Source organism: Rhinichthys klamathensis, unplaced genomic scaffold (assembly GCF_029890125.1).
Source record: "Rhinichthys klamathensis goyatoka isolate OS25496 unplaced genomic scaffold, OSU_Roscu_1.1 h1tg000236l_1, whole genome shotgun sequence".
Taxonomy (NCBI): domain Eukaryota; kingdom Metazoa; phylum Chordata; class Actinopteri; order Cypriniformes; family Leuciscidae; genus Rhinichthys; species Rhinichthys klamathensis.
Window position 1 is genome coordinate 57454 of NW_026606759.1, and position 27781 is coordinate 85234.

General features: G+C 37.7%; 1 protein-coding gene across 8 annotated transcripts in view; it reads right to left on the minus strand.

Moving 5' to 3' along the window:
* Positions 1-2225: 2225 nt before the first annotated feature.
* The window catches only part of ppip5k2 (diphosphoinositol pentakisphosphate kinase 2), a 57439-nt gene continuing 31883 nt past the window's right edge, over positions 2226-27781 (minus strand). Inside the window, exons 12-33 of one of the 8 annotated variants that reach the window (XM_056265534.1) lie at positions 27520-27606; positions 27305-27380; positions 27104-27213; positions 26489-26574; positions 25621-25746; positions 25401-25522; positions 24684-24866; positions 24172-24313; positions 23462-23685; positions 23251-23378; positions 22503-22617; positions 22275-22382; positions 21383-21499; positions 20993-21163; positions 17726-17899; positions 14779-14848; positions 11500-11619; positions 7379-7441; positions 6599-6619; positions 5238-5381; positions 5037-5150; positions 2226-2517 (exon numbers count right to left, since the gene is read on the minus strand). In XM_056265534.1, coding sequence (XP_056121509.1) covers positions 2261-2517; positions 5037-5150; positions 5238-5381; positions 6599-6619; positions 7379-7441; positions 11500-11619; positions 14779-14848; positions 17726-17899; positions 20993-21163; positions 21383-21499; positions 22275-22382; positions 22503-22617; positions 23251-23378; positions 23462-23685; positions 24172-24313; positions 24684-24866; positions 25401-25522; positions 25621-25746; positions 26489-26574; positions 27104-27213; positions 27305-27380; positions 27520-27606 — 2758 coding nt within the window. In that variant the 3' untranslated portion in view covers positions 2226-2260. Of the gene's footprint in view, positions 2518-4956; positions 5151-5237; positions 5382-6598; positions 6620-7378; positions 7442-11499; positions 11620-14778; positions 14849-17725; positions 17900-18025; positions 18068-20992; positions 21164-21382; positions 21500-22274; positions 22383-22502; positions 22618-23250; positions 23379-23461; positions 23686-24171; positions 24314-24683; positions 24867-25400; positions 25523-25620; positions 25747-26488; positions 26575-27103; positions 27214-27304; positions 27381-27519; positions 27607-27781 lie in introns of those variants that run through there. The other 7 variants (XM_056265535.1, XM_056265530.1, XM_056265529.1 and 4 more) reach the window with 7 other exon arrangements.

Consider the following 27781-nt stretch of genomic DNA (forward strand, 5'->3'; position numbering starts at 1 on the left):
TAAAGTTGACATTTAAAGTCTCACAAACCCTGAATCGTGGTCACATTGCAATGGTAAGAGGCAGATGATCTGATACAGAGTAAACTCTGCTGGTTTGGCTTCTTCAGTTCCAGCTCGCTCGGAAGAGCCGCAGGAAAACTGTGTTGCTGAAATGAACGCTGAACTGAGGTCTCTGTGCAGTTTGGTGGTGTTGCACCAACAGAACCTCTTTCGGATTTAGCGAAATATAGCAGATTGAAGACTGTGTTGCGAATAACTGCATGGATAAAGAGGTTCATAACCAATGCCCGATCCAGATATACAATCCAAGGCAAACTCGCAGTGGAAGAACTACTTGCAGCTGAAATGTATTGGGCAAAGGAAACTCAGGAACAGAGTAAAATACATTTGCTCAAAATAGGTCCAATGGTTGACAAAGACTCCCAAATCAAGGATTTGAAACCATTCTAAGATGAAAATGGACTGATTAGTGTTTGTGGATGATTACAACAGTCCGAGATACAAAGAATTACTAGTTCAGAGTTATCATGATAGAATGATGCATTCAGGTGTAAGGGATACACTGGTTCAGGTGAAAGAGAAATATTGGATTGTGCATGGCCGGCAGCTTTTGAAGCAAAATGTAGGGCACTGTCATGTTTGTAAAAGATTGACAACAAAACCAGCTCAGCCAACTACTGCACCTCTGCCAAGGGACAGAGCAACCGAAGCACCACCCTTTAAAGTCACTGGGGTAGATTTTGCCGGCCCATTGTATGTCCAATCAAAAGGTGCATCAAAAAGGCATATATTGCACTCTTTACATGTGCTGTTAAAGGCCTTGCACACGGAGTCTGAAATTCTCGCACATTCAAAACTAAATACGACCTCACGTTGTGTCAATCATGTTTACACACTGCCTCCGAAACTTTCGTCCATCATAAAAAAATTCGGATCTGGTTCGATTTTATGCGTTTTTCGCATCCGTAACAAGCACTTTGAGAGGTGTTTTGACAATTTAGAGCCACCGAATGACAAATACGGGGGAAAAAACAACGTCTGTGCAAAATAACATCCAATCTGTGGAGATCCTTTAAAACCTTCCGGATTTCTTCTCTTCAAGGGTTATTACTTGGAAATGTATTGTGGAGCGCACTGCTTGGTGGAGGCCTTTGGGAGAGACTAGTTAGATCAGCAAAGAATTGCCTGAAAAAAGTCCTAGGAAAAGCCTTGGAAGAGACGACTACTTGACAGAGGTGGAAGCAGTTCTGAACTCAAAACCAATTTCATATACACACAATGACGCAGATGAGCCCCAACCTTTATGGGACTGTGGTCTCACGCCAATTTGCCGTTTAGTAAATCTGGCCTAAAATGTGTAGTGTCGGGGGCTCCAGAAACCGGTTTGTGAAGTCCTAACTAAAATATGTCACATAAGTAAAAATAAGTTGTATATGGCTTCAACTCTACTTGAAACAGATAATCTTCAGGATTACTAGGAAATTATAGGCGTGTTGGAGAAGCTTGGTGCTAAACTCTACAGAACACAAATTATGTTATTTAGATGGTGGCTACCATTGCTAGGATCGAAATGTACAATTTAGTTTTGATTTCATGATGAACTTAAAAATGCCATCAGCCAAAGTTTGTTCCCAGTATTCACAACATTTAGTTTTATTTCAATTTGATGTAAAAGTAATTAACATAAGGCAGATTTCCATTACAGTGGAGGGAAATAATTGCACATTCTGATTGTAATGAAATATATGCATTAAAAATATGTTTCTAAACATGAAATATCACTGAGGACCTTGTTTGATGAGGCCCCAGAATGTGCTGTATTCATTAAATATTCCAAAAGAATTTAAAACCAGCTGCAGTAACATGTCATACTATGACAATTATTCTATGCAAGCTTTTACATTTCGACATTCAAATATACAAGATAAATGTAACACATTCTTCCGAACCATTCGAGGTGAATGGAAGAGCTAAATAAGCCTACGATATGATTGTAATTACAACAATGTGATATCTTTTAGCGGACTGTTTTGGTAACAAACATTCAGTAAGATGTTCCTTTAAATACAAATAAAGGTACTGCTAAATATGACAAATTCTTGTCACTAAGAGTTAACAAAGTCAGGCTTGTAACATGCTCTAAGAATTGCTCTAATCTGTCTGAACAGAGATCCTGTTTGGTCGGCTAGGTCCACGGCATGTGGTCCTCTGCTTTAGCTGTGTACTGTACATTTCCCAGGTGGAGGTTTGCAGATTGATGTCATGTGTAAAAGCCTGGCATGGTTTTGGTAGCACTCTTATTCTCGAGAGCAGGGACTTCATGTGCTGGTGTGCCACTGGATGAGCCACCGGACAGTGGTTGGGTCTTAAAGGAGGGGTCAGTGATGGAGATGTCTGGAGCCGGGGTGGGCTGCCTGGTCTCTGAGCTTGGCTGTGGGGTTTCGCCACTACTTGCACCGGGCTCTGGAACATCTGCTGAAATTGCTCTGGGTTTTCTGGCGGGAAAGTCATCCTGATCTGAAGGAAAATAAATACATACAGAGGTGAAAAACAGAAGGAAAGGGGCACAATAGAGTTGATTACACTTTTTCAACAGTGAATTTGGTGACTTCTCCATGAACTTTCTATTTGTTTAAGATTACAGCATAAGATTTTTTTTTTCTATTTCAGATTAATTCACTATATTTCAGAGGATTTTTGTACCAATTTATCCACTTTCAAAACACTATGCATTGAATTAACTGTCAGGGCTCCAGACTGCAACCAGACTTTGTTCCTGCTGGTGACTACATTTAGTAAGAGTGCCACACCACGCTGTCCAAGTGATAGAGAGCTCAGATCAGGTTTACTCGCATCACACGACACCGTTACTACACAGCGCTGGAGATCCGGTGAGAAAGCGTTTGGATTCGCTGCAGTATTAATGACATCACTGCGAGATCTAGTAGGAAGCATTAAAAACCACAGATATCAGATCAAACGGGGAAACCAGGAGAAACACTGTGCCATGAATGAACAAGTTAAAGAAGGCTTTTCAATCCACAAATCACCAACATTTAACATGGATTTAATGTAGTAACTGTAAACATGGTATTGTGGCAGAAATAGTCGAGTGTTTTTTATTCATCTCAGGGTTCGTACAACCCTTTAAGAGTGAAATTCAAGCATTCTTTAAGGACTTTCAAGCGCTTTACACTTTTTCCAGCACTTCAAAGCTCTAAATATTATCCATTTTTAGTGTTATTTTTAATGTGATGATTTGCAAAATTAAAAGTTGATTAAAAGTAAACTAACACTTTTTTTTTAAAGACATGAAACTACCACTATAACCAGTAGATGGTGGCAGAGGAGCACTTATTTGACTTATCAGCCATTTCCACTCCCTAATAATATATGGAAGAATGTAGGAAGTCACAAATTCTCATGAAAAAAAAACCCTTTTCTTCCATTTGTGACTGAATTACACAGAAAACAAGTAAAGAGCACTTCTTTTATAACCACTGAAGCTGTCAGTCAGTTCAGTATGATACTATAGATGAACAATGGTACATTTAATAAGAATATTAAGAATATAAAAACCTTTCCCAATAAAAATGAAATTTTTACACGTTACTGTTGTTAATAAAAGTTGATTTTATCTGCATTTCAATTCCGTTCAGTGCTTTACTGTCAAATTTCCAGTAAACAAACATGCAATATTATTAGTAACTGCACTTATTAATGCAAAGCAATAGTAGTTTTAACCCCTCCAGGGCTGGGCGATAAAACGATAACGATAATTATCGCGATATAATTTTTCTCGATAAAACGATATCACGAGGTCGATAAATGTTCGATAATGTGTATGCGCCAAAAGCGGAACGAAACTCATTTTAACCGCGCGCCACACGGACCGTTTATCCGCTCCGCTCAAAGTCCAATTGGCAGCGCGAGCTCACTAGAGCAGACGCGTTTACTCTGATCGGCCTCGGTCACGAGATCCAGTGAAAGCTCACGAAGTTCAGCGAAGAACACAAATGTCCAGTTTAAAGGCAGATGAAACACCGCTGACAAACAGGAGAAACACTGTACGCAACGATACAGAATCTGAATTGAAACTGAATCCATTTAGCCTACCATAGATTTACTGTAACGTTAGCCTAGTAATATTAACTGCACCATGAAATGTGGGATATACATATTGAATTGTATAATATTATTAATGTAGACAATGTATTAAATGACTAATTGAATATAATTACACTATTTAATGATGTATTTAACTGTTTGTAGGCTAATGTTTTTCATACAAATACCATAGAAACCATAAAGTTACATTTTGCCATGATAGTGAGGTGCTAAGTTATAGGCTGTACCTGGCTTCTGTGGTTATCATGATCTAAATGCATGATACTGGATGACCAATTGTTAATTTTAATAAAACTCAAACAGTCAGAATATTACATTTTACCAAATAAAAATGTGGTCCTTAAATAAAAATAAAAAAACAAACAGATGTTACTGTTTTTGTTAATGAACATAAATTTAACATAGTAGCATTAGCTTGAGTTAGGATGTAGATTTACTGTCAACTCAGTCAAATATGCATTTCGAGACAAAACATGTAATTTGAATATTGCAGCCTGCACTGCAAACTGCTGAAGAAATATTTTTCTTTTCAAATATTTATTTTGTTAAGGAAAAATGACAAATGTTTGAATGTTCTACCTCAGATTTTTAAAACCACAACGCTCTGGTTTATACATCTTTCACCTAGGAGCAAAAATCTGCCGTTAAACTTGAAAGAAATAAAGATTTGACATTTATCGTGATAATTATCGATATTGACTGATATAAAAAAAAAATATCGTGATATTTTGTTTGGGCCATATCGCCCAGCCCATGAGGTTCTGCTGCCTCCATCTCAGTGTCACCGCTCTCTAGTGTTCGTCTGGAGCCCTCACTATATATGAAGCACTTGTAAATACAAAGCTAAGTTCTACTAGTTTTGTGTAGTTGTTTTTTATGAATGCTTCTATACAGTAAATGCAACATGCCTGATGCACTCCTGTCCGGTGAGCACGTCTTCTTGCCAAGGGATTGTGTGAATGGACAGGGCAAAACTTTAGCTGGAGTGTAAGTGTTCAAAGGAGCCTTCTTTGTGGGCAGAGCTGAGGGTTAGAACAAATAAACACAGGTTCAAACTAACGTACAGCAACCATGACACAGCGGCAGTCAGCGTGTTGTTCTGAGCGTACCTGGCGAGGACGGAGACATTTCCAGGACTGGCTCATTGGATATGGCGATGGAGGCGAGGAAGTCGTCCACTTGTTTGAGAGACAGGGAATTATGGAGCGTCTCCAAGGGACAGATTGAAGGAACCATGGAATACAACTCAAAACCTTCAATGAAATATACAACATCAGAATCTGAAAAAAAAACACGGCTAGAAAACATCACATAGCATGAACTATAACTAAAGATCTTGGAGAGATGGCAGAGATATGGCGTTCCATTTCCTCAAAAAATAAATTAAAATGACAAGCAACAACACCGTCAAACGTGAGTTTGAGGTGGGCAAGATGGAGGCAGATGGGTCACACAAAGAACAGCTCACAATACCTTCAATCTACCAAAAACATCACTCGGCCAAGATGGTTTTAGGAAGCGGAAATGACAATCGACCTACCTTGTACAAATATTGCTTTTTCTCAAATGAAACTAGTGGAACAACATGATTATGATTTGATTTATTCAAATCATGCAATTTGCCACAAGATGCCTGAATATAAACTTCAGGTGTCTTTTAATAAAAGCACTAAGCAACAAGAGGCCATGCATTACAGCTATTATACCACGGTAAAACCACTGTAACACACAGCCTCTCGTGGTTTAGTGCTTTTATCCAGTTCTAGAAGACACATGGTCCATAAATATTAACATTTATCAAAATGTCAAGTAATATAGTTCATTAGACTGTTTAAGCAACATAACATTTATATATTCATATAGAATGTGCGACTATAGTGTGCCTTCATTGGCTTTTTACATTGGCTTCAAATGGGACTTAATTTATTAGAATGTAACGATGGAACTGATTAGATGTAGAGTACATGTGCTGTCCACACTTAACACAGATTGATTTACTGCTTTTAAAAACAAAAAAGTTTCAATACCTTTTAACAATTAAAAAAAAAAGTCATCTTAAGAAGTGAATGAGTGAAGGAGCCAATCACATAACAGTATAAGGAAACTATAATTAGGCATTGTTCAAATGATTAGGTTTGGCGATTTACCTAGAATAGGACTAAATGCAAGATGAGATCATTTAAAAAAATACAAAGGAGCAAATGCGATATGTGTTATACTTTTCCTTCTGCGAATGCAATGAATAAACCAAAAGCTCATTTTCTTGTGGATACATAAAGAAAGATAAAAAATACAATATAATTCTGAGTTACAGGACAGATCTAAGTGAGACTGAACTTCGCTAAGGGTCAAAAACTAAGCTCTATAGACTCGATCTGAGTCTGACTACACGAGATCGGGAACTAGAGCCAGACAACAAACACTAATTAGACAGAATAGAATGTGTATATTAAGTATGATTAACACTTACCACTGAACATACTGGAAAACACTGACCCATTTAGAAAAGCAGATTAAAAGAAAAAACAAACAATAAAAATGATATGCTAAAAATGGGCAATCTTCCAAAAGCATCATCTTGGATGTTAGCAACTCATAAAACACTGCAATGCAGCATTATGCACAATATCCTTTAAATCATGCTTTACATTTTAGCCAATCATTTTAAAAAAAATATATCTTTTTTAAAAGTATGTCTGCTGGATGATAAAGTTGCATTTATGCTATAGAATTTGGAATTGGAAAAAACACAGAAAACATGTAAACGTTAGTCAAGCTAAAATATGCAGAGACATTTAAACAGGTTAAAATAAAGTGTTATATTAAATAAATATTCTTCATTTAGGCCAAAGAGCAGCAAATCATACTTTTCAACGTATTTCATCAGTTTCTAAGAACTAGTTCATTCAACCACAAACAAACAAGCAAATAATTCAAAATAGGTAACGGCAAAATATTCCAAATTCCATTTATTAACTTTATTGTACTTCATGTAAATGATGGAACAAAATGACAGCGATTTTTTTTTTTTAAATCCATGTAATGAGATCAGCGTCCAGAGGAGACTAGACTGTTGATCACAGATATACATGATGTGTTGAATGAGTATCTGTACTCCTTTATCATGTCTGATTCCCTGAGCCCTATCCTGCGGTTGAAGGAGGAACTCTACATCCAGGAGAACTAATAATAAATCAAAAACTGAATGTGAGGGGAAAACGTGACTGGGAATTAACAAAAGCAAACATACCATTGGTTGGGTGTCGCGCAAATGAGATAGAAAATCTTTTAACAGCAGAGCCACGCGTAGCTTCTGAGAAAGAGAAAAACAGGTACCTGAAATTATAAGAGCTAACAGAGAGAGAGGGTTAAAGAGAGGCTGGAGAAGGCAGGAGTCATGCAGGAGAGACGCAGGAGAGAAGCGCTTGTGTTTAGTGTCTGGACAGCCATAGGGATGGGGATTAAACAACAACAAAACGTTCAAAATGAAACCTTCGTTTCCTTTCCGTTCAAGCAAACACACACTATTAACCCTAGAATGCATACAGGGGGCCGTCGTGAATCTCCACCGCACGGCACACTCAGATGACCAGCTAGTCGGAAGACAGACTGTGTCAGATATCAGAGACTTTCAATGCTGTTCCAAGAGACGCGCCACTTTTGGGAATATTTTGTTCAAATAAAATAACTTAAAATAACCCCAAGCCTTTGTAAAGGGTCTCAAAATGACCCGTAGGCTTTTCTTATGGCATTATGACTCACTGTACATTGGTTGGTCAGTATTCCTCTGCGATTGGATCTTGGACGAGCACACAAACACAGCCAGTGGCATTCGAGGAGGACGACCCCAGCATCAGGACTTCTCATTGGCCCAAAGCTCTCAGGGCTCAGCACAGCCGTTTACTGGCCATCCACAAACCTTCTTACAGTTAATGGACACAAGACTACAACACATCCACTGCACTTATTCACATTTACACACGTTTACCTGTTCTTCGCCTTAGTTAGTTAGTTTCAGAAAAACAACTCTACTTGCATGTCTGCAAGGATCAGCCAAATAATTGGGAAACGTTGCTAGTAAATTAAAATCTCACATAAATACACATTTGTCAAGTAATTATATTGAACTGAATTTGGTTATGGTATATAGGACAACTGAACATTGCTGAAACATTTAAACTGGTGCCTAATCCAATTCTTGAACGTTTTCCTTGCACTGGCAGATAAGGCCGTCTCTCGGCTCATGCATTCCAGGGTTAACTCATGATGACGCGACACTTTCTTTAGCACTGCAACTGCATGATCTACAGCGCTCTCGCTTCACAACACAAATTAGCCGTGGAATCTTAAATAAAAATGAAACAAAATCATTTGTGGGAACCAAATATGAACAACAACATAGTAGGACATCAAAACATATGTTGAGTTATATTTCTCCTCAAATAATAAACGTCAGAAGTCACTTGTTGCATGATAGATGGTCTTAAAACCTGTGTTGAACAGTTATAATGTTACTCACACTACAAGTAGGCCGGATGGGTTAACAGAACCATCAACAGATTCCATAATCCTATATGAGGGATCAATCATTTTACCAAAAAAGGTTAACTAACTAAAAGGTATACAGGATTTGTTTGCTCAATATTTCTTTAGAAGTTAACACTATATAAATCTGTGTTGAAAAGCACGTTATTGCCTTACTCCAACTCGCTCTGGTAAGTCTGCAATTGTTATTTTAATTCAGAGCCGTGGGGTTTGCTGGGAAATTTCTAGCTTCCGAGATTTGCCCAAGGTTTTGTTTTAGTCATGTCTGTATACAAAGAAACAAGGTTTGGCTACTATGATGCAGGTGTGTGTGCAGGATAAGGGGAAATACCAAAAACACAGAGTTCCATAGTGTACTTTAAAGGGGTCATGACATGAGAAATCAAATTTCAAAGATCTTCCGACATAAGAAATCTTTGTACCGTTAAAACATCCTGCAAGTTTCAGAGCTAAAATCGCCCTCCACATCATAAATAAAGCATTTATTTAAATCAAGCTCAAAATACGACTCCTTTGGATATTGGGTGATCTGTGACGTCACACGGTCAAACACATTTGCATACGACTGCCTCCAGAGCAAGACATCGACCAATAGTTTTACATCATCGCACCACAAGCCCCGCCCACTGGCATTCAGTCGCTTAGCGGCTGACATTTGCCCACACTGAATACGAGCGTCACGTCAAAAGCAAACAGAAGCCATTATAATGCCTGATGCTGTCTACACTGATACAGCATACAGTGTGTGTTCAGCATTAAAACTGAAAAATTATGAAGCATTAGCAAAACACAACAATGGCTTTTTACTTACAAGCCTTAAAGGAGCCACGCCTTTAAAAAAAGTGTTATTTCAGACAGAATGAGGGTTGAACATAATTTTTCCACATATATATTTGTGTGTGTGTGTGTGTGTGTGTGTGTGTGTGCGTGTGTGTGTGTGTGCGTGTGTGTGTGTGTGTGTGTGAGATCAAACTTTAAAATTATAAGTGAACCTCAAAGGAATATTTTTTACAAATCCATGTCATGACCCCTTTAATGATATAAAAAAGAAAATGTTCATTTTAGTTAACAGAACTGATTCTAATGACGAAACTCATAAAGCTCTGTTGATAAACTCTGCAGTGTAAAACCTAACAGTGAAATTTAAGTAATTGTCACCAAAATAGGATTGAAAGTTCAGTGCGACTGTGCGAGTGAAATCAATATCTGATTATATGAAGCAGAACTCAGATTTCAGTTACAGCGAGATGAAGTTAAGTGTTATAAAATGTGTTTTTGCACAAGATTAATATTTGTGCCTCCATTTACCATGTTTGATAAGCTCTATGTATGTGCGTTGATCAATGTTTATATGTGAATAAAAGCCTAATTAAATCTGTTCATCAAGAAAGCGATCCTGTCTCTTCAGAAGACTTCCAGAAGAGCCGCTCTTTTCATATGGATTACTTTTACCATGCTTTATGAACTTTTTTAAACGTTTTGCCTTCATGGACTTATAATGGAGGGACAGAAATCTATCAGGTCTCATTAAAATATATTTGTTTGTGTTTTAAAGATGAATAAAAGTCTTCAGAATGGGTTTATGAGGGGAATAAATGATGAATTTAGATTTTTGGGTGAACTATAAATGCAAAACTTTTAGCAAAAAAGTTCATTTAATCTTTTTCATTTGAATGGTTTTACTTCATTCAGTTCAGTTTTAGCTACAGTGTATTTAAACCTTAGACCTTATAGTTATTTAATATTAAGGTTTTTGGTAAACGTAACCCTTGTGCGTCGTTAAGGACATTTTTGTCTTTTTCTAAATAGTTTTTTCCCCAAGTTAATGCCAAGTGCATACATTTAGGTAGAAATGTATTTTTAGTATTTTCATTGATATTTTAATAAAAAATGCAACGAATGCAATTTTCTTGGCCAATACCAAGTTTTGTGACCTGCTGAAACCAATTGTTTACAGATATCGATTTTCTTTCAAAGAAGTATAATTGACCGCATATACAAACAAAAATCTACTTTTCTTCAATGCAAAATTTTATTTGCATTAAAAAAACAAGTCAGTAATAAAATAAGAACAAATAGCAAACAACAGCACAAATAAATGCAATAGAATAAAGAAAGATATTAAATAAAATGCTTACAATTAAAGTTATTCTTTAAGTTTTCTCTGTCTTTTGTTCTTTGATGAACATGGCAGACAGCAGCAGGTTTATTAGGCTGCTGTCCCTTTAAGAGCTTATGCACTGATCCAATATACTGCTACACAACCTGCGTTATCTGTGGTGTAGCTACTGAAGGGAAAGCTAAGAAAACAGGCGACTTTCCTGATGAACGTGCATGAAGTCGCATGGACTGACTGCAGAAAAACAGATGCGTTTACAGTGTGCTACAGTAGTACGAGCTACATTAAGGTAAATGAGTAAATAAATAACACTATTTGCTAACAGCGGAGATGAATTCAACATACAGCTTCACGTTACACAGGACGAGACAGGCTACACATAGGATTTACAAAAGAAACTGTTTTTGTTTTTTTTATCGATAACTTTTACCTGATTTCTAATGAAACATACGCTATGTACAGTTCATAGCATACTTTTTGCAAGACTCCCGAAAAGATCCTGAGTTTGTTATAATGTAGGTTTCTCATCATAAATGCATCTAATCTGGGCAGACGGGCATCTGTACCACAAAAGCACGACTTATCCCAATGAGAACAACACAAAATCCGGTAGTTTCCCACTGAACACACAGATAAGACTCCAGGATTCCTTAAAAGTAGGGACGGGGATGCACCATTAGAAGGTGTGTGTGCGTGTTTGCACATACCATCTAAGAAGCCAGAGGAGGTCAGCTTTTTACGGTGTGCGTGAGCGTAATCTTGTAGGTTAGGAGCGCTGGAGGAGCCGCCCAGCACCATGGTGCTAAACAAGCCAGCACAATGAGACCCTGATGGAGTTAGAGAAGATACATACAGCAATCGGGTGTTCCCTGAGACGCCTCGCAGTGCATGCAGCATGCAGCATTTATTACAGATTCTTGCCACAGAATGAGTAGTGCAGCCTCACTGAAAGCTTCCCATAATGACAGTAATGTCTTTTGTCATTGTAACCAAGTTAGGTAAAACGATCCTCAGAGGACCTCGCTTTAGGGAGAACATAAAAACACTCGTCCGACCAATAAGACATTAGCTTTAGGGTCACGTGAAGTGACATATCAAGCAATTACTAAATCAAATAAAAAGACTAAGTGAAATGTGTAATAGACTTACACCATCTTTACTACAACTACTATTCATAGTTTTTTTTTTTTTGCATTATGGCAAATCTGTATTAATGTAACAATTTGCTGTGAATGACCAGAATGCATTTGGCTTTTGTTTGGGTGCACACAGTTTTACAGCAGACAGAAAAACTCTTCAGGTGGCAAGCTTTATAGTTTTATAATGTTGTATAAATCTGTGCCACTTTGTTATGTCACTTCACAAATCACGATGCCATTGATGTCACATCGCAAAGAACCAAACTAAATCACACAAGCTCTTAGTTGTTCGAAAGATCAGTGGAATTTACACTTAATTTTGAGGGCTGACTCGAAGAACACAAGCTTGTCCATGTGCAGCTTTCCCCCAAGCCAACATTAAATCGTAGGTCCTGTAACCTTGTGTCTTTCACTATAGTTTTAAACTGTCCTGCAGTATGACAAAATAATTTACTTTAAATAATACAAAATTCTATTCATCTCTATTAAGGGCTCAAAAAGCTGCATGTTTACTAATTTCTAAAAAATAAAGAAAGAAAAATTTAAATATCCAATACTGGGGCCAGTTGTATTATTGTATGTAAGGCTGTCTATTGAAAACGGTAACACTTTACTTGAAGGGGTGTGCATAAGACTGACATGACACCTTCATATTCATGACATGACATATGTCAAGAATATGAAGGAGGTTTTATGCATGTTTATGACAACTGTCATTAAGTGTCATTCGCTCAATTATGACATTTTTAATGCAAATATGACATTGTTTGAGATGTCTTTGTTATGACAACTTGACATAAACCAATACATCATAACCTGTCAGTGTCTTTGTCATGACAACTTGCCATTACCAAGACAACATAAATTGTCATAAACATGACATAGCAGATTAATTATCAAACTTAATAAACCACTTAGCTTTATGGGTTAACATTACATTAAACTGTCAGGTGGTTGGTTTTGACATTGGCTGTCATAAGGGCATTATAACTGTCATGAATATTTTTCTTGACCTCGACTACAGTGGTACACATTGAATTTGTCATTAAAATGTTATAATGGCCTTATGAAAGCCAATGTCAAAACCAACCACCTGACAGTTTAATGTAATGTTAACCCATAAAGCTAAGTGGTTTATTAAGTTTGATAATTAATCTGCTATGTCATGTTTATGACAGGTTGTGTTGTCTTAGTAATGTCAAGTTGTCATGACAAAGACACTGACATGTTATGATGTATTGGTTTATGTCAAGGTGTCATAACAAAGTATCATGTGTCATGTCATGATTATGAAGGTGTCATGTCAGTCTTATGCACACCCCTTCAAGTAAAGTGTTACCGACTAGTCTAAGCAGTTGCAACCGGCCACTCTTAAAAAAAAAAAAATCACTCATCGAAGAAAAGGCTCTACAGTATCTAGAACCTAAAAGGGTTCTGTCAGAAACTTGTTTTAATTCATTTTTCAATTTAATTACATTTTATTAATTGAACAACTCATAAACACATCACACCACAAGAACAATTTAAAATAACTGTTAAACATGAAAGTATTATGCAATCATTTAAGATTTTCTCCTTATAGACGGTTTCAACGGCAACAACATAAACAAACGTTACTGCGCATGCGCGCTTTTGTGGCCCAAACTTAACTTCCGGTAGAGTCAATAACAACTGAGTTCATCATAGACTTTTTGTGAGAAAAAAGTCAGAATTGTGAGATAAAAAGTTAATTCTGTCTTTTTTTCCTCGCAATTGCGACTTTATTTCTCAGAATTGCAACTTTATTTCTCACAATTCTGACTTCTTATCTCGCAATTGTGAGATAAAAAGTCGCAATTATTATTATTATTTCTTCAGTGGCGGAAACAAGCTTCCATAATTATCTGTTGCTTATCATGAGTTTGTTACCTGTAACGAAGTGAGTGCTACAGATCCTTGAATTCTTGCCTGGCTGCCAAGCCTCTCATCGCACAGCGGTGATCCACGCTCGCCGTCTCCCTTCGTTTTTAGGAAACCGACATTTTTTTTTTTTTGATAAGGTATTTGTCCCAGAGCCTCAGGTTGCATCCCACAACACAACAACCTGAGCCCAACTTCAGTCTACTCATCACCTTAATTTTCACTGCGTTTGTAGTCGGCGCCATATTACCAGAGAATGATATTATGATATTACCGGTTAACAAACACAGACCGGAAGTTAACTTCGGGCCAGCGCGTAACCCCGGCAACGCGCGTGCGTTCGATGAAACCGTCTATATAGAATCCTTTTTTGTTGTTGTTGCATAACGCGTTCTATCAAATTCAAGAACCCTAGTGTTCTATATGGAACCTTTCTTCTAAGAGTGATGTCACACCGCAGGACATCCAAAACCACTCAATGTCACCTACACATCTGCATACCCTTACTGAAGATGTGTAATCACCCAGTAAGGCTAAAGTATATGCTTCCATATAAAGCATGGGGGTTTGTGTGTATACGGCCTACAAACACACAAAGGACATTACAAGCATATATGAGAGTCAGCACTGTATTAGTCAGCTGTGTGGCAACAATCTTAGAACACAGTGTGTTTCAGAGTAAAGCTCACTGACAGTATTACACACTCACTTCCAATTCAGACCCAAATTAATCGGTCGTTAAGTTTAAAGAATCAAGAGAGAGCAGCCACATCAACAACACACACAACAGAGATTAGAAATGGAACGGCAAAATATTATTTGGTCATAGAAAACCAGGACAGTGTGTCAGAGTTCCTCCATAATGAACATCCAACAACATTCAGGATATTACAAGATATGTCTGTTGACTTTATAACAAGATTAGGAGTGTGTTGAGTGTGATCTTACCGATTCCAGGGGTGAGCTTGTGCTCGGGGTGAAGTCTGGCCGGTCTGTGGCTGTTGTTCTCCGACAGAACCTGGAAGAGCACAAGCAGACGACAATAACTGCTCAACAAACAGCCAACCGTCATCCCTTCTTCATGAAGGCCACGTACAGGTAGACAGACATTAATAAGCAGCACTGTAAATATGTGAGTTCACGGGTCTATACAACAAACAAAAGAAAAATAAATGGATCATGCGTTAAGCCTTGCCACACAGACTCCATTCCATATCAGAAACGGGAAATGAGATCAGGAGTGCAGAAGGGTGTGAGGACGGACATGGCAACGGTTTATAGAGTATAACTGAACAAACCACAGTTTCAAACAAATATGCTTTTGCATCCACGTAAAACCCAACAGAGCAGGGAACAAGCCGGTCACAGCCCACTTATTTCTCTCTGTACAAAATGTTCATTTCAGTTTCATGCAAAACCAAAGGAAACTTCAAATCTATGAAATCTACTTTGGGGTGAAGAGTGTTATCCGGGGAATAGGAAGAGGTTATTGGACACTAAACAGCGGTTCTCGTTACATGAGGCCTAGATCAAGCCAGTCCTCAACTGAAAGGGTTTCCAATGGCCCCAAAAACACACATACAATCTGTGTATTTATATCATACAGCAAACCCATTTAATTTACCTGAAAGATTTTGGTTACAATAAAACACACTTAAGCCAAACATGCCACAAAAAGAGAGATAAAGACTTTTTTTTTCGACTAAAAATCACATTGACAAAATTTCAATGGATTGCAAATTGCTTTGATATTCTCTCATTTAACATAACATCATTCAGACATTTTCAAGTGTGACTAAAGTGTCCAGATTGTTTTTTCGGGTCACTGTGTTTAGTTGAAGACTTGGGTTAATCTGTGCCAATATCCTCAAAACATTTACTGTGTGTTTAAGAACTTGACCGAGGTTCCCACTTTGTTATAATGTTGCGTAAAAACGACAGGAAAACTGAAAAAACGAAGCAATAATATATTTTAAAACAAAGACACAAGCATAATTATAACACGTGGGTTATAATTATTTTTGTAAAACATAATACAAATTGTGATGTTAACCACCATAAACAAATATCATTGATTATGTTGATAAAGCTTCCCACTGAACTGTAAGAACAAGAAATGAGAAATGTGGATCTGGGTGAGAACAGTGACCGATGAATATTAAAAGGTGCCGAAGCGGAGGCAAAGTCTGTGGTGGAAGAGGTGAGCGACAGGCGTAACCCCCCCCCCACACACACACACACACATGTGTGACGTCAGAGACACATGTCCCGCAGCAGCCCAGGGTCCACGCTTGCTGGACACTGATGTGGAGCGGGTGCAAAGGACAGCTAACAGCACAGCAGATGAATGAACAGAGATCGACTACAGGCTAAACATGGATAGAGAGAGTAGACTGGTGCAGAGAGAGAAATTAATCACTGAAGGGTTGGAATGAGATTTTTAGTTTATGGTCTGAAGCAGCAGCAAAAGGCCAAAAGTGTCTATGAATCTTTTTTTTTTTTTTTTTTTTTTTTTACATAGTATGATATTCTGGTTTGATTCAATCAGTATCCAAGTCTCACACACACACACACACACTAAATAAATAAATAAAACAATAGTATACATAACTAATTGACAAATTTTGTATCAAAAACAAACAAAAAACATTTAAAACCGAATTTAAAGTCAACCTGAAATGGCATTTTATGTCCTTACAATTATGCAGGGAAAAGACTTGAGTGTGCGCATCAGGGATTGACTGGATATTAAACATGGCTCTTTTAATCTGAATGAGGGTTTGCACAGGACTACTGAACCTCTGGAAAAGTACCTAAAAAAGTTTGTCTCTGAGAGCGTCTCGACAAAGAAAAATGGCAATATTTAATCTTCTTTTGCTATTTTTGCTGTAACCTTTACTTACACTAACATTAAACTACATGAACTATTTATTAACAATGAACTATTGGCAAGAATCCCCTGTGATCTACCTATAAAAATACCAAAAAACAATGACTAAACTATTTGGCTGCGTGGCATGTGTGATTTTTTTCGGAATAACATGCACAGATGAATCATAACCAATGAGATCAGGAATATTTGAAGAAAATCAAACTTTTAGCCAATTTTGATTTCATGTTGACTTTAAACCAACACTGTGAAAAACAAAGGCTGGGTTATCGGTGTCTTAACACGAATGGATTTGCCGTCTAAATCAAGAATCACAGAATTTAGTACCAGTTACGGTCAATGGAGACATATTAAACAAGTTAGTTTTCATACGATTAGAACAAATACATGTTTATGTGGAACTTGAAGAAAAAATTCATTAAGATGCGAACATTGTTAAAGAGATAGTTCACCCAAAAATGAAAATCCTGTCTTGATTTACTCGCCCTCAAGTTGTTCCAACCCTGTGTGAGTTTCTCTCTTCTGCTGAACACAAAAGAAGATATTTTGAAGAATGTTGGTAATCAAACAGTTGACGGACCCCATTGACTTCCACAGTAGGAAAACAAATACTTTGAAAGTCAATGGCTACCGTCAACATTCTTCAAAATATCTTCTTTTGTGTTCAGCAGAAGAGAGAAACTCACACAGGGTTGGAACAACTCGAGGGCGAGTAAATCAAGACAGGATTTTCATTTTTGGGTGAACTATCCCTTTAAGACAAAGATGAAGACTAAAACTGTCAAGACTTAGATACTTGCTACAAATTGAAAAGTTAGAAGCTGATATTCCAGAACACAAACCAGTGCAATAAACATCAACCAAACACATGACGAATGAGGTAATAGTGCTCTCTTTTAATTCATCTGCTCATTAGGTGTCCTTGCTTACCGCCGCCACCATCTTGTGTGTGAATGAACAGTGCGTTAGTGGTTGGTGTGAAGAATGAATTAAATTGGTAAAAACCTGTTGCCATGAGCCAAAAATACTGGATGTGAAAGCCAGTGATTTGGGGGAGACTGGGGAGGAAGTTATTTGGTCCCCTGATCTGCGTCTTCGACGCCCAGTACCAACACCACAGGTGTAATGAATCCAGGTACCTATAGAGTCAGGGCTAGACACACTCAGGGGGCTCTCTTCCTGGAAGTGAGACAGGGGGCAGAAACAGCACAGTCATGCAACGTTAACAACAGTCCGGCTAGTCCAACATTCACCACAGGAAGGCTTTACTCAAGAGAAGACGGACAGCTACATGTGCGCTCATACTTTGCCAGCAGGCGTCTTGAAAAAGTCTGTCTGCATTGGGGACTAAAAAAGAAAACAAAAAAGAGACCGTGGATTTTCAAAATAACATACATTTTGTGGGTGAGAAAAGCTTGGAATTGAGATATGAAAGATTCATGGACATGCTTTGGCACCCATGGTGTTATATTTTTTATATACATTAGTATGGCATGATGGGATCATTTGCATCACATTGTACAATAAATCCAACAAGCAACAGTATGAGAGCGACACGAGGGTGAGAGAGGCTATTTTCACTTTTAGGTGGACTTTCTTTTATTGATTTAATTTCCTTTTTTGGACAAATATTTCTAAATATAATCTTTCGTGTTCCACAGAAACAATTTATAGGGTTTGCAATGACATGAGGTTGAGAGATGCAACATAGCCCTTTAAAAGTTGATTTTCTGTATAGACAAGGGAATGTGCGATTCAACTACATGTCGTGTCTTTTGGTCTAATTTTTTTTTTCATGGAAACGACTCGAATCTTAAATAAGGACTAAAAAGTCAATATGGTTTTAGGCTAAAATGATACACACCTGTCTATTTGAAGTGCTTTTCTAAACTTATGTGATAAATTATGTGATTTCCGTATTTAATACCCTTTTTTTGTTGATCAAATACATAACTTTTCCATTTTTGGGATGCATCAATTTGTTTTTTAGATCTCGTTTCGTAAAGGATCATCCATGGCTAGGTAGGCATCAAATGATTTTAATGCATGACATGGGTGTGTGTGTGTGTGTGTGACCTTTATAGAACGGTGATTAAACTGACTGGAACTACCTGTGCATAAACCGGTTTGAACACCTTCCAGACAATCATGAGTATTCAGACAGACCATGATATAATGATAGCAATAAATCATATTTTATACAGAAGCAAGGGCTGTAATTATTTTGTTATTTAGTGTATTAATGTGGCAAGAGATGGACATTAGAAGGAAAACTTTAGTTTTAGAAACATACAGGTGAAATTTCATTTAGGCAAAAATAATGGGTCTAAAAAAAAGAAAACCACCACCATTCTTTTGATTTGCATAGTGCAGCTCACTGGCTAACTTAGTGATATAACAAATATCATGATATATTAGACTATAATGCAATACTTAAAGGTACACTACTGTAACTTTTGGCCCTCTACCGGTTAAAAAACAAAACTGCATGCCTGTGACTGTGCGGATGAATATGAATATGAGCAGCCGGAGCACCTTTACTCTGATTACGGATATGACGAGACACACACAGGCGCAATACCCTACGAAAACCATCCTGTCAGGTCTAAAATAGAAATATTATAAAAGGCCTACCATAGTGAATCAGGGTAAGACTAAAACATGTTTTGGAAGAAGGTTTGATGATGCATTAACTCATTTTGAACAAAACAAAGTTAGATAGTGTACCTTTAACATGCCTAGAACAACAACATATCCAAGTCTTTCACTCCCATTTTGAGCCAGCTTATATGCTTTAAAATGACAAACCGAACTGATGAAAACAAAATACAACCCGTTTCCTAAAAACCAAATTCAATGGAAAGAAACTGAGGATGAAAAGGAGACTTTGGCACAGTCATTACATTAGGGACAGGTAAAGGCGCATTGACGTGAAGAGAGATGCAGTTGAAATTGATGAAAATCACACACACTTTTTCCACATTAATGCATGATGTGAATGTCACCGCAATGGGGAAAAAAGTAAGATAAATAAAATTCATTATGCACAGTACATACACTACCAGACAAAAGTTTGGAAACACTGAATTTGTTTCTTGCGATCTTAAAAGCGTATGTTTTGAAATGTTTGAATCTGAATACAAGCATAAACATTTATGTTTACAATCAGTCATTTCTCATTTGTTAACAAAAGTTAAGTACATTAGTGTACATGAACTCCTGAATTTTTCTGGGTGTTTGAGTGAAGAGTGTGGCAGTGAAGGCAGTGTATTCATTTCGAACGTTGATTAAAGGGTGATTCAATTCTAAACAACTTTTTCTGAGATGTTAAAGCAGCACTAAAGAGCTTTTTTTCCTCTGCGGTCGCCCTACAGGTTGGAAGTGGAATTGTCCATTACCGCTGTGGTAAATACTTTAGCCTAGCGCATCCTACTGTCGCACACACGCTCGCTGTTTATCCAGCGCCGGCTCTGGAGTGAACGATGTCCACAGACAAGCTAGAGTGTGTTGCATGATTTCATGAAAGTATGATGTATTGCGACATCAGAAACAAAGAAAAACAAAATAATGACTATTGTAACGCTTGACGTAAAGCAAGTCAAATTTGTAGTTTTCTTATGTCTCATTAGAACTACAGAAACGCGACCCGATCTGGCAATCTTGCATAGCGTGGTTATAGCAGATATAGGACCGCAAAGCGGAGGCAGAAGTGCCTTTCACCCTGTTACGACTTGATGAACCACTGAAACGATTTTGGAAACATTATTTTAAGGTAAGAAATGTTCTTTAGTGTTGCTTTAACAGAGATTTTTGTGTTGCACATTATAGAAGACAATGTAAGCATCTGTTAACTTTAAATGGTTCATTTTCTTCTGGGTTTATAATCTACATTATCTTAACATCAGGATGTGACATTTTACAGCGCTATAGTACATTGATGATGCATAATTATGAATGAATCGTGGCCTTGACAAGACTCTGTCTGTATTTATATATATATATTCTATATATGCTAATTATAAAGAAAAACAACAAAGTGCTTTGTCGCACTACATTCGGATGGATTGTTTCACTTAAATTTGCAGTAAAGGTTCGAGCTCTGTGTAGATAAGCCTTAACTCGTGCATTAATAATTGTCTCTGTCAAAGCTAAGCTTCTGTGTACAATATACATATGCATGGAGGAATAGTGATACATTGGAAATGACTTGATTCGATTACTAGAAGAAAGGTTTTTAGAGACCCTTTATAATGATAACATATAATAACTTACTTCCACAGAGCCGATCTTTTTGGAGCGGGGAAGAGGGGACTTGCGGTGGATGTAAATGGGATCCGACACCATGGGGCGGAACATCATCAGGGCTCGATCCGGCTCGTCCCGCTTGGCACCACCGGCCTCCTCGTCACTGTCATTATGGGATTTCTTCTTGGAGCCCTCATTCTACAGAGACATCAAACATTTAAACTTGAAGGACAGAGACTGAGAAACACTGCAAATAAAGACATTTAACAGTACATCAATAGCAGCTCTCAATTGAGATGGTATGTTTCTTTTATCACCAATTTTTTTCCAACCTCAGCAAGAGGAATTACGCAGAATAGAAGAAGAAAAAAAAAAGATTTCTAAAATTCAAGACAATAGTCCTCAGTCTCAGCTAACCTCTCTGGATGCTGGTCTATATCCAAACCCAGATGGCAGGTTTTTATCTTCTTCGCAGCCTTTAGCTCCTGGACTGAAATGAAGCTCCACATGGAAACGGTCCTCTGACGAAGGATCCTACACATACAAACCCCAAATAACACGGCCTCCTCGTACATCATACATATATATATTATGTTAGAAACATGTTATGTTATATACTGTTATGTTAGAATGTTAGAAACATATATATATATCATAACATTTTAAGGGCCAGATTTACTAAATAGGGCAAATTTGCGTGAGAGCTCAATCCCATAAAAACACAGAATTCCTGAAGTTCTGCTCATGATCTAGTGATGACTTGCAAATTAAAGAATCCAGACGCATCCGGATCATTTCCATAATGATCAACACAATCTACCAAGAGCAGCGCAAACTAGCGTCTGGTTTAAGACGAGCTTTTTTGGGGTGTTAAACAATGGAGCAAATACCAGTAAACTGACTAGCGCAAACCTTAGTAAATCACCTAGCATGATTCATTTAAATACTCTCCTCACATATATGTTGGATCTGAAAGGGAAACTCCTACAAATGCACATGTAATAAGGTCAGCCACAGAAATAACCCTGTCCAGTCCTTTTCAGCACTAATTTTACACCGCGTGTCTTTAGTAAATCCCAAAAGTAGTCTTTTTTAACACCAAAAAAGGGTTTAAGCTGTAAATTTGGCCAAAAGTCTTGCGTACCATAAGTTTTGTGTGCTCAAAATATGATCTTGCACGTGCAAAATTATGACAAAAATCATTCTATACATTTCTTGGGTATCAAAACACAAAAAAAAACAAAAGCTGTGTCAGTATTTTACTTCAGATTTCTTCCATTTAAAAGTATTGCATGTGACATCCTCGTACCTTGTTTGGGTCTTCATAGAGCATGATGACTATCTGTGTCATGTAGTTCAGCTCACTGACGATTTTAAGGTAATCCATGGCTCTCCTCCATTGGTCATCTTTGGCCTCCTGAGGATACAGCAGAAATACATTTTGCATGGTATTGCCAAAAACAGCCAGAATATTACCATGTACTTGTTACATTCACATCACATATTTATCTGAAAGCTGATATAACTGAAGACACACATCACAGAGCGCTCCGTAACGCAGGATAGACAGCAGTGAGTGTACGTGACTCTCACTGGTGAAGTAAAGTCTGGTCCGCACATGGCGTTCTGGAGACATGACTCCCCGGGAATATCTGAGCAGAAAAGATAAATCAACTACACTTACAATTCACCCCAAAAGTGAACGATTAACAGTCAGATATTAATACATTAAACGGGTCATGACACACAGGTTTTTATTCATTTATCTATCTCTCTTTGGGGTCAACTTATAATGTAAGTTTTATGCACCAAAAATAGAAATTTGGTATTATCTGACCATTTTGCACAATGTCTTTGACCATAGGAATGATGCTAGGCTTTTGTGCCGTTTCTTTTTCAATATTTCAACGCTAATGGCCATGACTGGCTAATACCGTTTTGAAAACTCTGCATGACGTGCTGTATGTACTCTATGTGTGTTGATCACAGTTTATATAAAAAGTTAGTTTTTCTGTTGTTCAACAGATGGACAAAAATGATGAGAGAATATTTAAAACAAATCTTTGTGTTGCAAAAATTAACTCAACTTTTATGGGTTTGGAAAGACATGAGGGTGATTAAATGACAGAATTGTTATGTTTGGGTGAACTATCCCTTTAAGTTTTTACATGCACAATGAATGTCATAAGAGAATTGTATTCCTCATATCATAAACCCTTTAGTTCTTGAACTGTGTATTGGCTAGTTGTCTTTTATGAGTGTTATATTCTCAGACCATGTCTTACACTGGGTGCAGTTTATTAACAGTGTCATCGTCCTGGGTCCTCTGTAGGTCAGAGCGGATCTTGCGAATAAGAGGTGTACAGTAACCTTTGGCTATGTCCAGTTTCTCAGGTTGAGAAATACCATATTCCTGACAAGAGCAAACAAAGACAATTATCAAAAAATGTTCAAGAAAATAATCAAACTGTGAAAATAATCGAAAGTGCCTTTTACCTGAGGGATGACAATGTCAGCCAGTGCTTTGGATAACCGGTATATTTCCATGGTGTGGTCAAGCTTTAAGGAGCTGTTGTGCTGCACGTCATATTTGATGCAGTCGTAGATATCAGGTATCTTGCTGATGTTGTATCGGCCATTCTTCATCTTGAAGTCCTTCTCGAGTTTAGACCACCGACGCAGCATCAGCTCAAGAGTCTCACTGTGGTACAACTGGATATCTGGTTAAAAAAATACACAACCACACTCAACCACACACCCTCTCGATCCACAACACTGATGTTAGCTGTAGAAACAACACGTAAGGGTTATCGTATTAAAAAACTAAATAAATAAAATCGCGTTTAACATCATACCTAATGACAGCAATACAATATTGATCTACATACATCTAAATATCTATTAAATCTCATATTTGTATTGATGTTGGTTTCAAACATTTTACAAAAACCATTGAGAAAAAACAGATCAATAATAATAAACTGAGCAATTCCAATAGGGTCCTCACACCATCGGTGCTCGGGCCCTAAAAAAAGCTTATAAACAACATTAATACTTAAATGTGTCTGAAATGCATTTTTAATATTTCTTTGAACAAACATTTGAATTAGCCCAGTAACACTGCAGTCATTGAAGTTTGTTTATACATCATGTCTACAAATTACGCACCACTAAATATCTGTAAGTGCAGCATCTGAAACGTGTACCTGCTGATTTGGGGTCTTCCATCCTCTGGCGGACCTGCAGCGTTAGGCTCTGAATGAGGGAGTACACCTTATCACAGGTCTTCACAGGGTTTTTGATCATCTGCATGGACTTCACAAGAGATGTGCTGGAGGTGGGCGCCAGCTGGTCCACAAATAAAACACACACCATCACTCACAGCAACAGAGAGAAGCTCAGGCTATTTACACGAGGTGTTCATTTGTTCGAGGTGTAAATAGCAGTATTTTCTTTGCACTGAGTGTAAATAGTTGTTAGATGCCATCTATAGTCATCTATAGGCTATTTGCACCTCAGTGTATTGTAGTAAATTATAAAACAGTATGCAATAACAACATATTCAGTGTATATAATTAGATTTATTAAAACCAAAAATTGTCCCTGTCCCTAAATTCCTCAGAGATCAACAACACAGTTCAATTCTTCACAGAACAATAGAAAAAGTACCAGCCATCTCAAATCTTTTAAGCGACCTTAAATATGATTGTGACCTGACCTTCTCGAAGTCTTCTGGCGTGAAGTCTCTGTCCTTCTGCAGGATCTCGTGAAGTCGTGCTTTGACCTTCTGCTGGCAGCTGCTTAAGGAGTCGCTGTCACTGTCCAGCAGGCCGTTCATATTGGCACTTTTCACCATCTGAACCAGGATGGGCGTCAGCTCTCCCTCTAACGCCAGCAGGCCCTGAGGACACCACACACACACACACACACACACACTTATTAACACTCACACGTCCCGTCGTTTAAAAGGAATAATGGTAACACTTTACAATGAGGTTTGTTAGTTAACTACATTATTTAACATTAACAAAGATAAAAAATGCTGTATAAGTGTAGTTCATTATTAGTTCAAGTTCATTTCAACATTTACTAATAAATTATTAAAATCTTGTTAACATTAGTTAATGCACTGTGAAGTAACATAAACGAACAGCTGTATTTGTATTAACTAACGTTAACAAAGATGAACAAATACAGTAACAAATAGATTCCTCGTGTAGTTAATGAGTTCAAGTTAGTTAATACATTAACTAATGTTAACTAATGAACCTTATTGTAAAGTGTTACAGAAATAATAATAATAATAATAATACGATTATTATAAATGTGTTTTAATTCGGCTGCCAAAATAAACATTAAAGCATGCATTTAAAACCATTTATGCTTTCAACAACAATTTGACATTATAAGATTAAATCTGAAGTTTTAATGTTACTTTTGCGAACGCTGCGGCAGTCATCTGAACGCGTCCCTCATCAGAGGCGTATATCTTCAGGTCGTGCCTGTATGTGCTGTGCAGACGGAGAAGCCCACAGCCGGGGAAGCCAGCGTAGTCGCCTGAGACGCAGGAGGAAAACCATAAACAACAAGAGGCGGACGTAACAGGGGCCGTAATGAGCAGTGTGTGTGTGTGTGTGTGTGTGTATATAAAGTACCTTGTCCTCCAGGGTACATACACCTAAAGGCCCGACCGAGCTCTTCGGCCTGAACCCTGCCAGCTGGAGTCAACTCACCACCCCACTTCAAGACCAGCAACAGTGACGGGTCATCCCTCCGCACATCTCAACAAACACACACACACTCAATATCAAATGAACAGAAGTGCACTATCAGCCTTGGCTTGAATGGGGGGTGGGGGGTCATGACCCTTTAAGTGGGCGGGTTTTTGACAAATTCTGCAATGTGGACCAGGCTTCAGAATTCCCCTACACAAGACTGCCCTAAAATAAGTCTCTTTTATGACATTTAATTTTTAAAGTCCCCCTTTATCCCTTAAAACTCATCTTTGATCACCAAAATGACATATTTAAAAGTTTTTTCCTTTAAAAAAAAAAAGATTCTTGGCTTAAAATATCTTGAATGTAACTCAACACCCTTGCCTCATTTAGTATGCGCGGTTCTATGAATATGCAAATGAGCCCCGCCTCCACTCACTCGCTCAGCTCAGAGATCCACTGGTTGACGATCACACGTTGATCTGATTGGTTACAAGGTCGTTTGTGACGTCAGAAACACCAGCGATTTCACACCGTGTTTTTGAGACTGTCTTTGGTTCACTGCAGTTTTAAGCAGGAAATACTCAGCAATGCTGTCGACTTATGAACTTACACATGGTTTGTCTTAAAGCACATTAAAAACACTTATAAACAACATTAAAAGCTGGATTTTTACTACAGGGGGACTATAATAAAATGTAAGTGATCTTACACATACATAAAACTAATGTAAACAGAAGGAAGGTCTAAGAAACGGCATGAAAATGAATCAAAACCAGCCAAAAGATACAAGCAAGACCATCGTTACCTTCCTCTTCACTGGACGTTTTAGGGCAACCGTGTGGCAGATATGTTAACTGAACCTTGCGATTAATGCCAGAGAAATGGCCGTACCTGAACAAACAGAATGAGAAATTAGAAACGGGACTGAAATATAGCTGTATATTTAAATATAACGGGGCCAAGCGTGACCAAGTCATAAGTGGCATAAAATTAGGCTGGATATACAGTAGCATCCCCAGGAAGAGGTTCAAATAACACAAAAGCTGTCATCAGATTGATACACAGTATCTTGTAAATGTGTCAAAGATATGTTGGAGTTTTATGGAGTGCTTGCCATCAAATCAATAATGCTTTGCTTTACATGTGAAAGGTTTGGTATAACAAAAAGACCTGCAGATTTCAAAAACTTTTACTAGCAGGGTCCGAATATGATCTAAAGGCGATGCTAAATTGAATGGACACTGTAGTATGGGTTTGATAAAAAATCTAAATAGTGAAATCTTCAAATGTTTCAAACCCAATGTTGACATGACATTGAATGAGAAGATAAACCCCAAAATGTGGAAAACGAACAGACACAATACGTGTCTCGACACCCGTGTTGCTTGGCCCCTAATAATGAACTTACAGGAACACTTACATTTCAAGGACAGTTTTCAGCTGTTCAAGCTTTGCTTTACTCTCCTCAATTTCTGAATCGTTCTTTTGGCCCAGTTCTACCAACAGCTGTCTGGCAATGTCCAACACTTCCTGTTCAATTCAATCAAATATAACTTATTATCTTGATATATGAGTGGTGAATACTATTCCTTATTCATTGCTAAATCAAAAATGCATTTACTTGGAGTTGCTTTGGCTTTTTCAGTTTCAGTTTCCCACTTTTGTAACCTTCACATTTTTCAAAGAGGTCAAAAAATCTGAAAGACACAAAATGAGAAATGAACAAAGGACAGGCTTTAGCTGAGCATACCGTCACTTGAACTTCATATCCTGTTGGAGTGAGTGACAGCGCATGATGAAGATTGCTTGCTGACAGTAGATCTGAAATGTTGGTACCTCTGATGGCGAACTTCCATTTTCATCTTCTGTTTGGGAGTTCTGTCTCCATGTCGAATCACAGCGATCACACACCTCAACTCCATCCTGAAAGTCACACAGCAGCACTTGAAAGGATATTTGTTTTGAGCTTATGCAGAAAAAAAGATAGAAATCAATACATCAGCATTGATATAGATTAATGTGTGTTAAAGGAACAATTTTCCCGAAAAATTAAAATTCTGGCACCATTTTCTCACTGTTATTCCAAATCCATTTAACT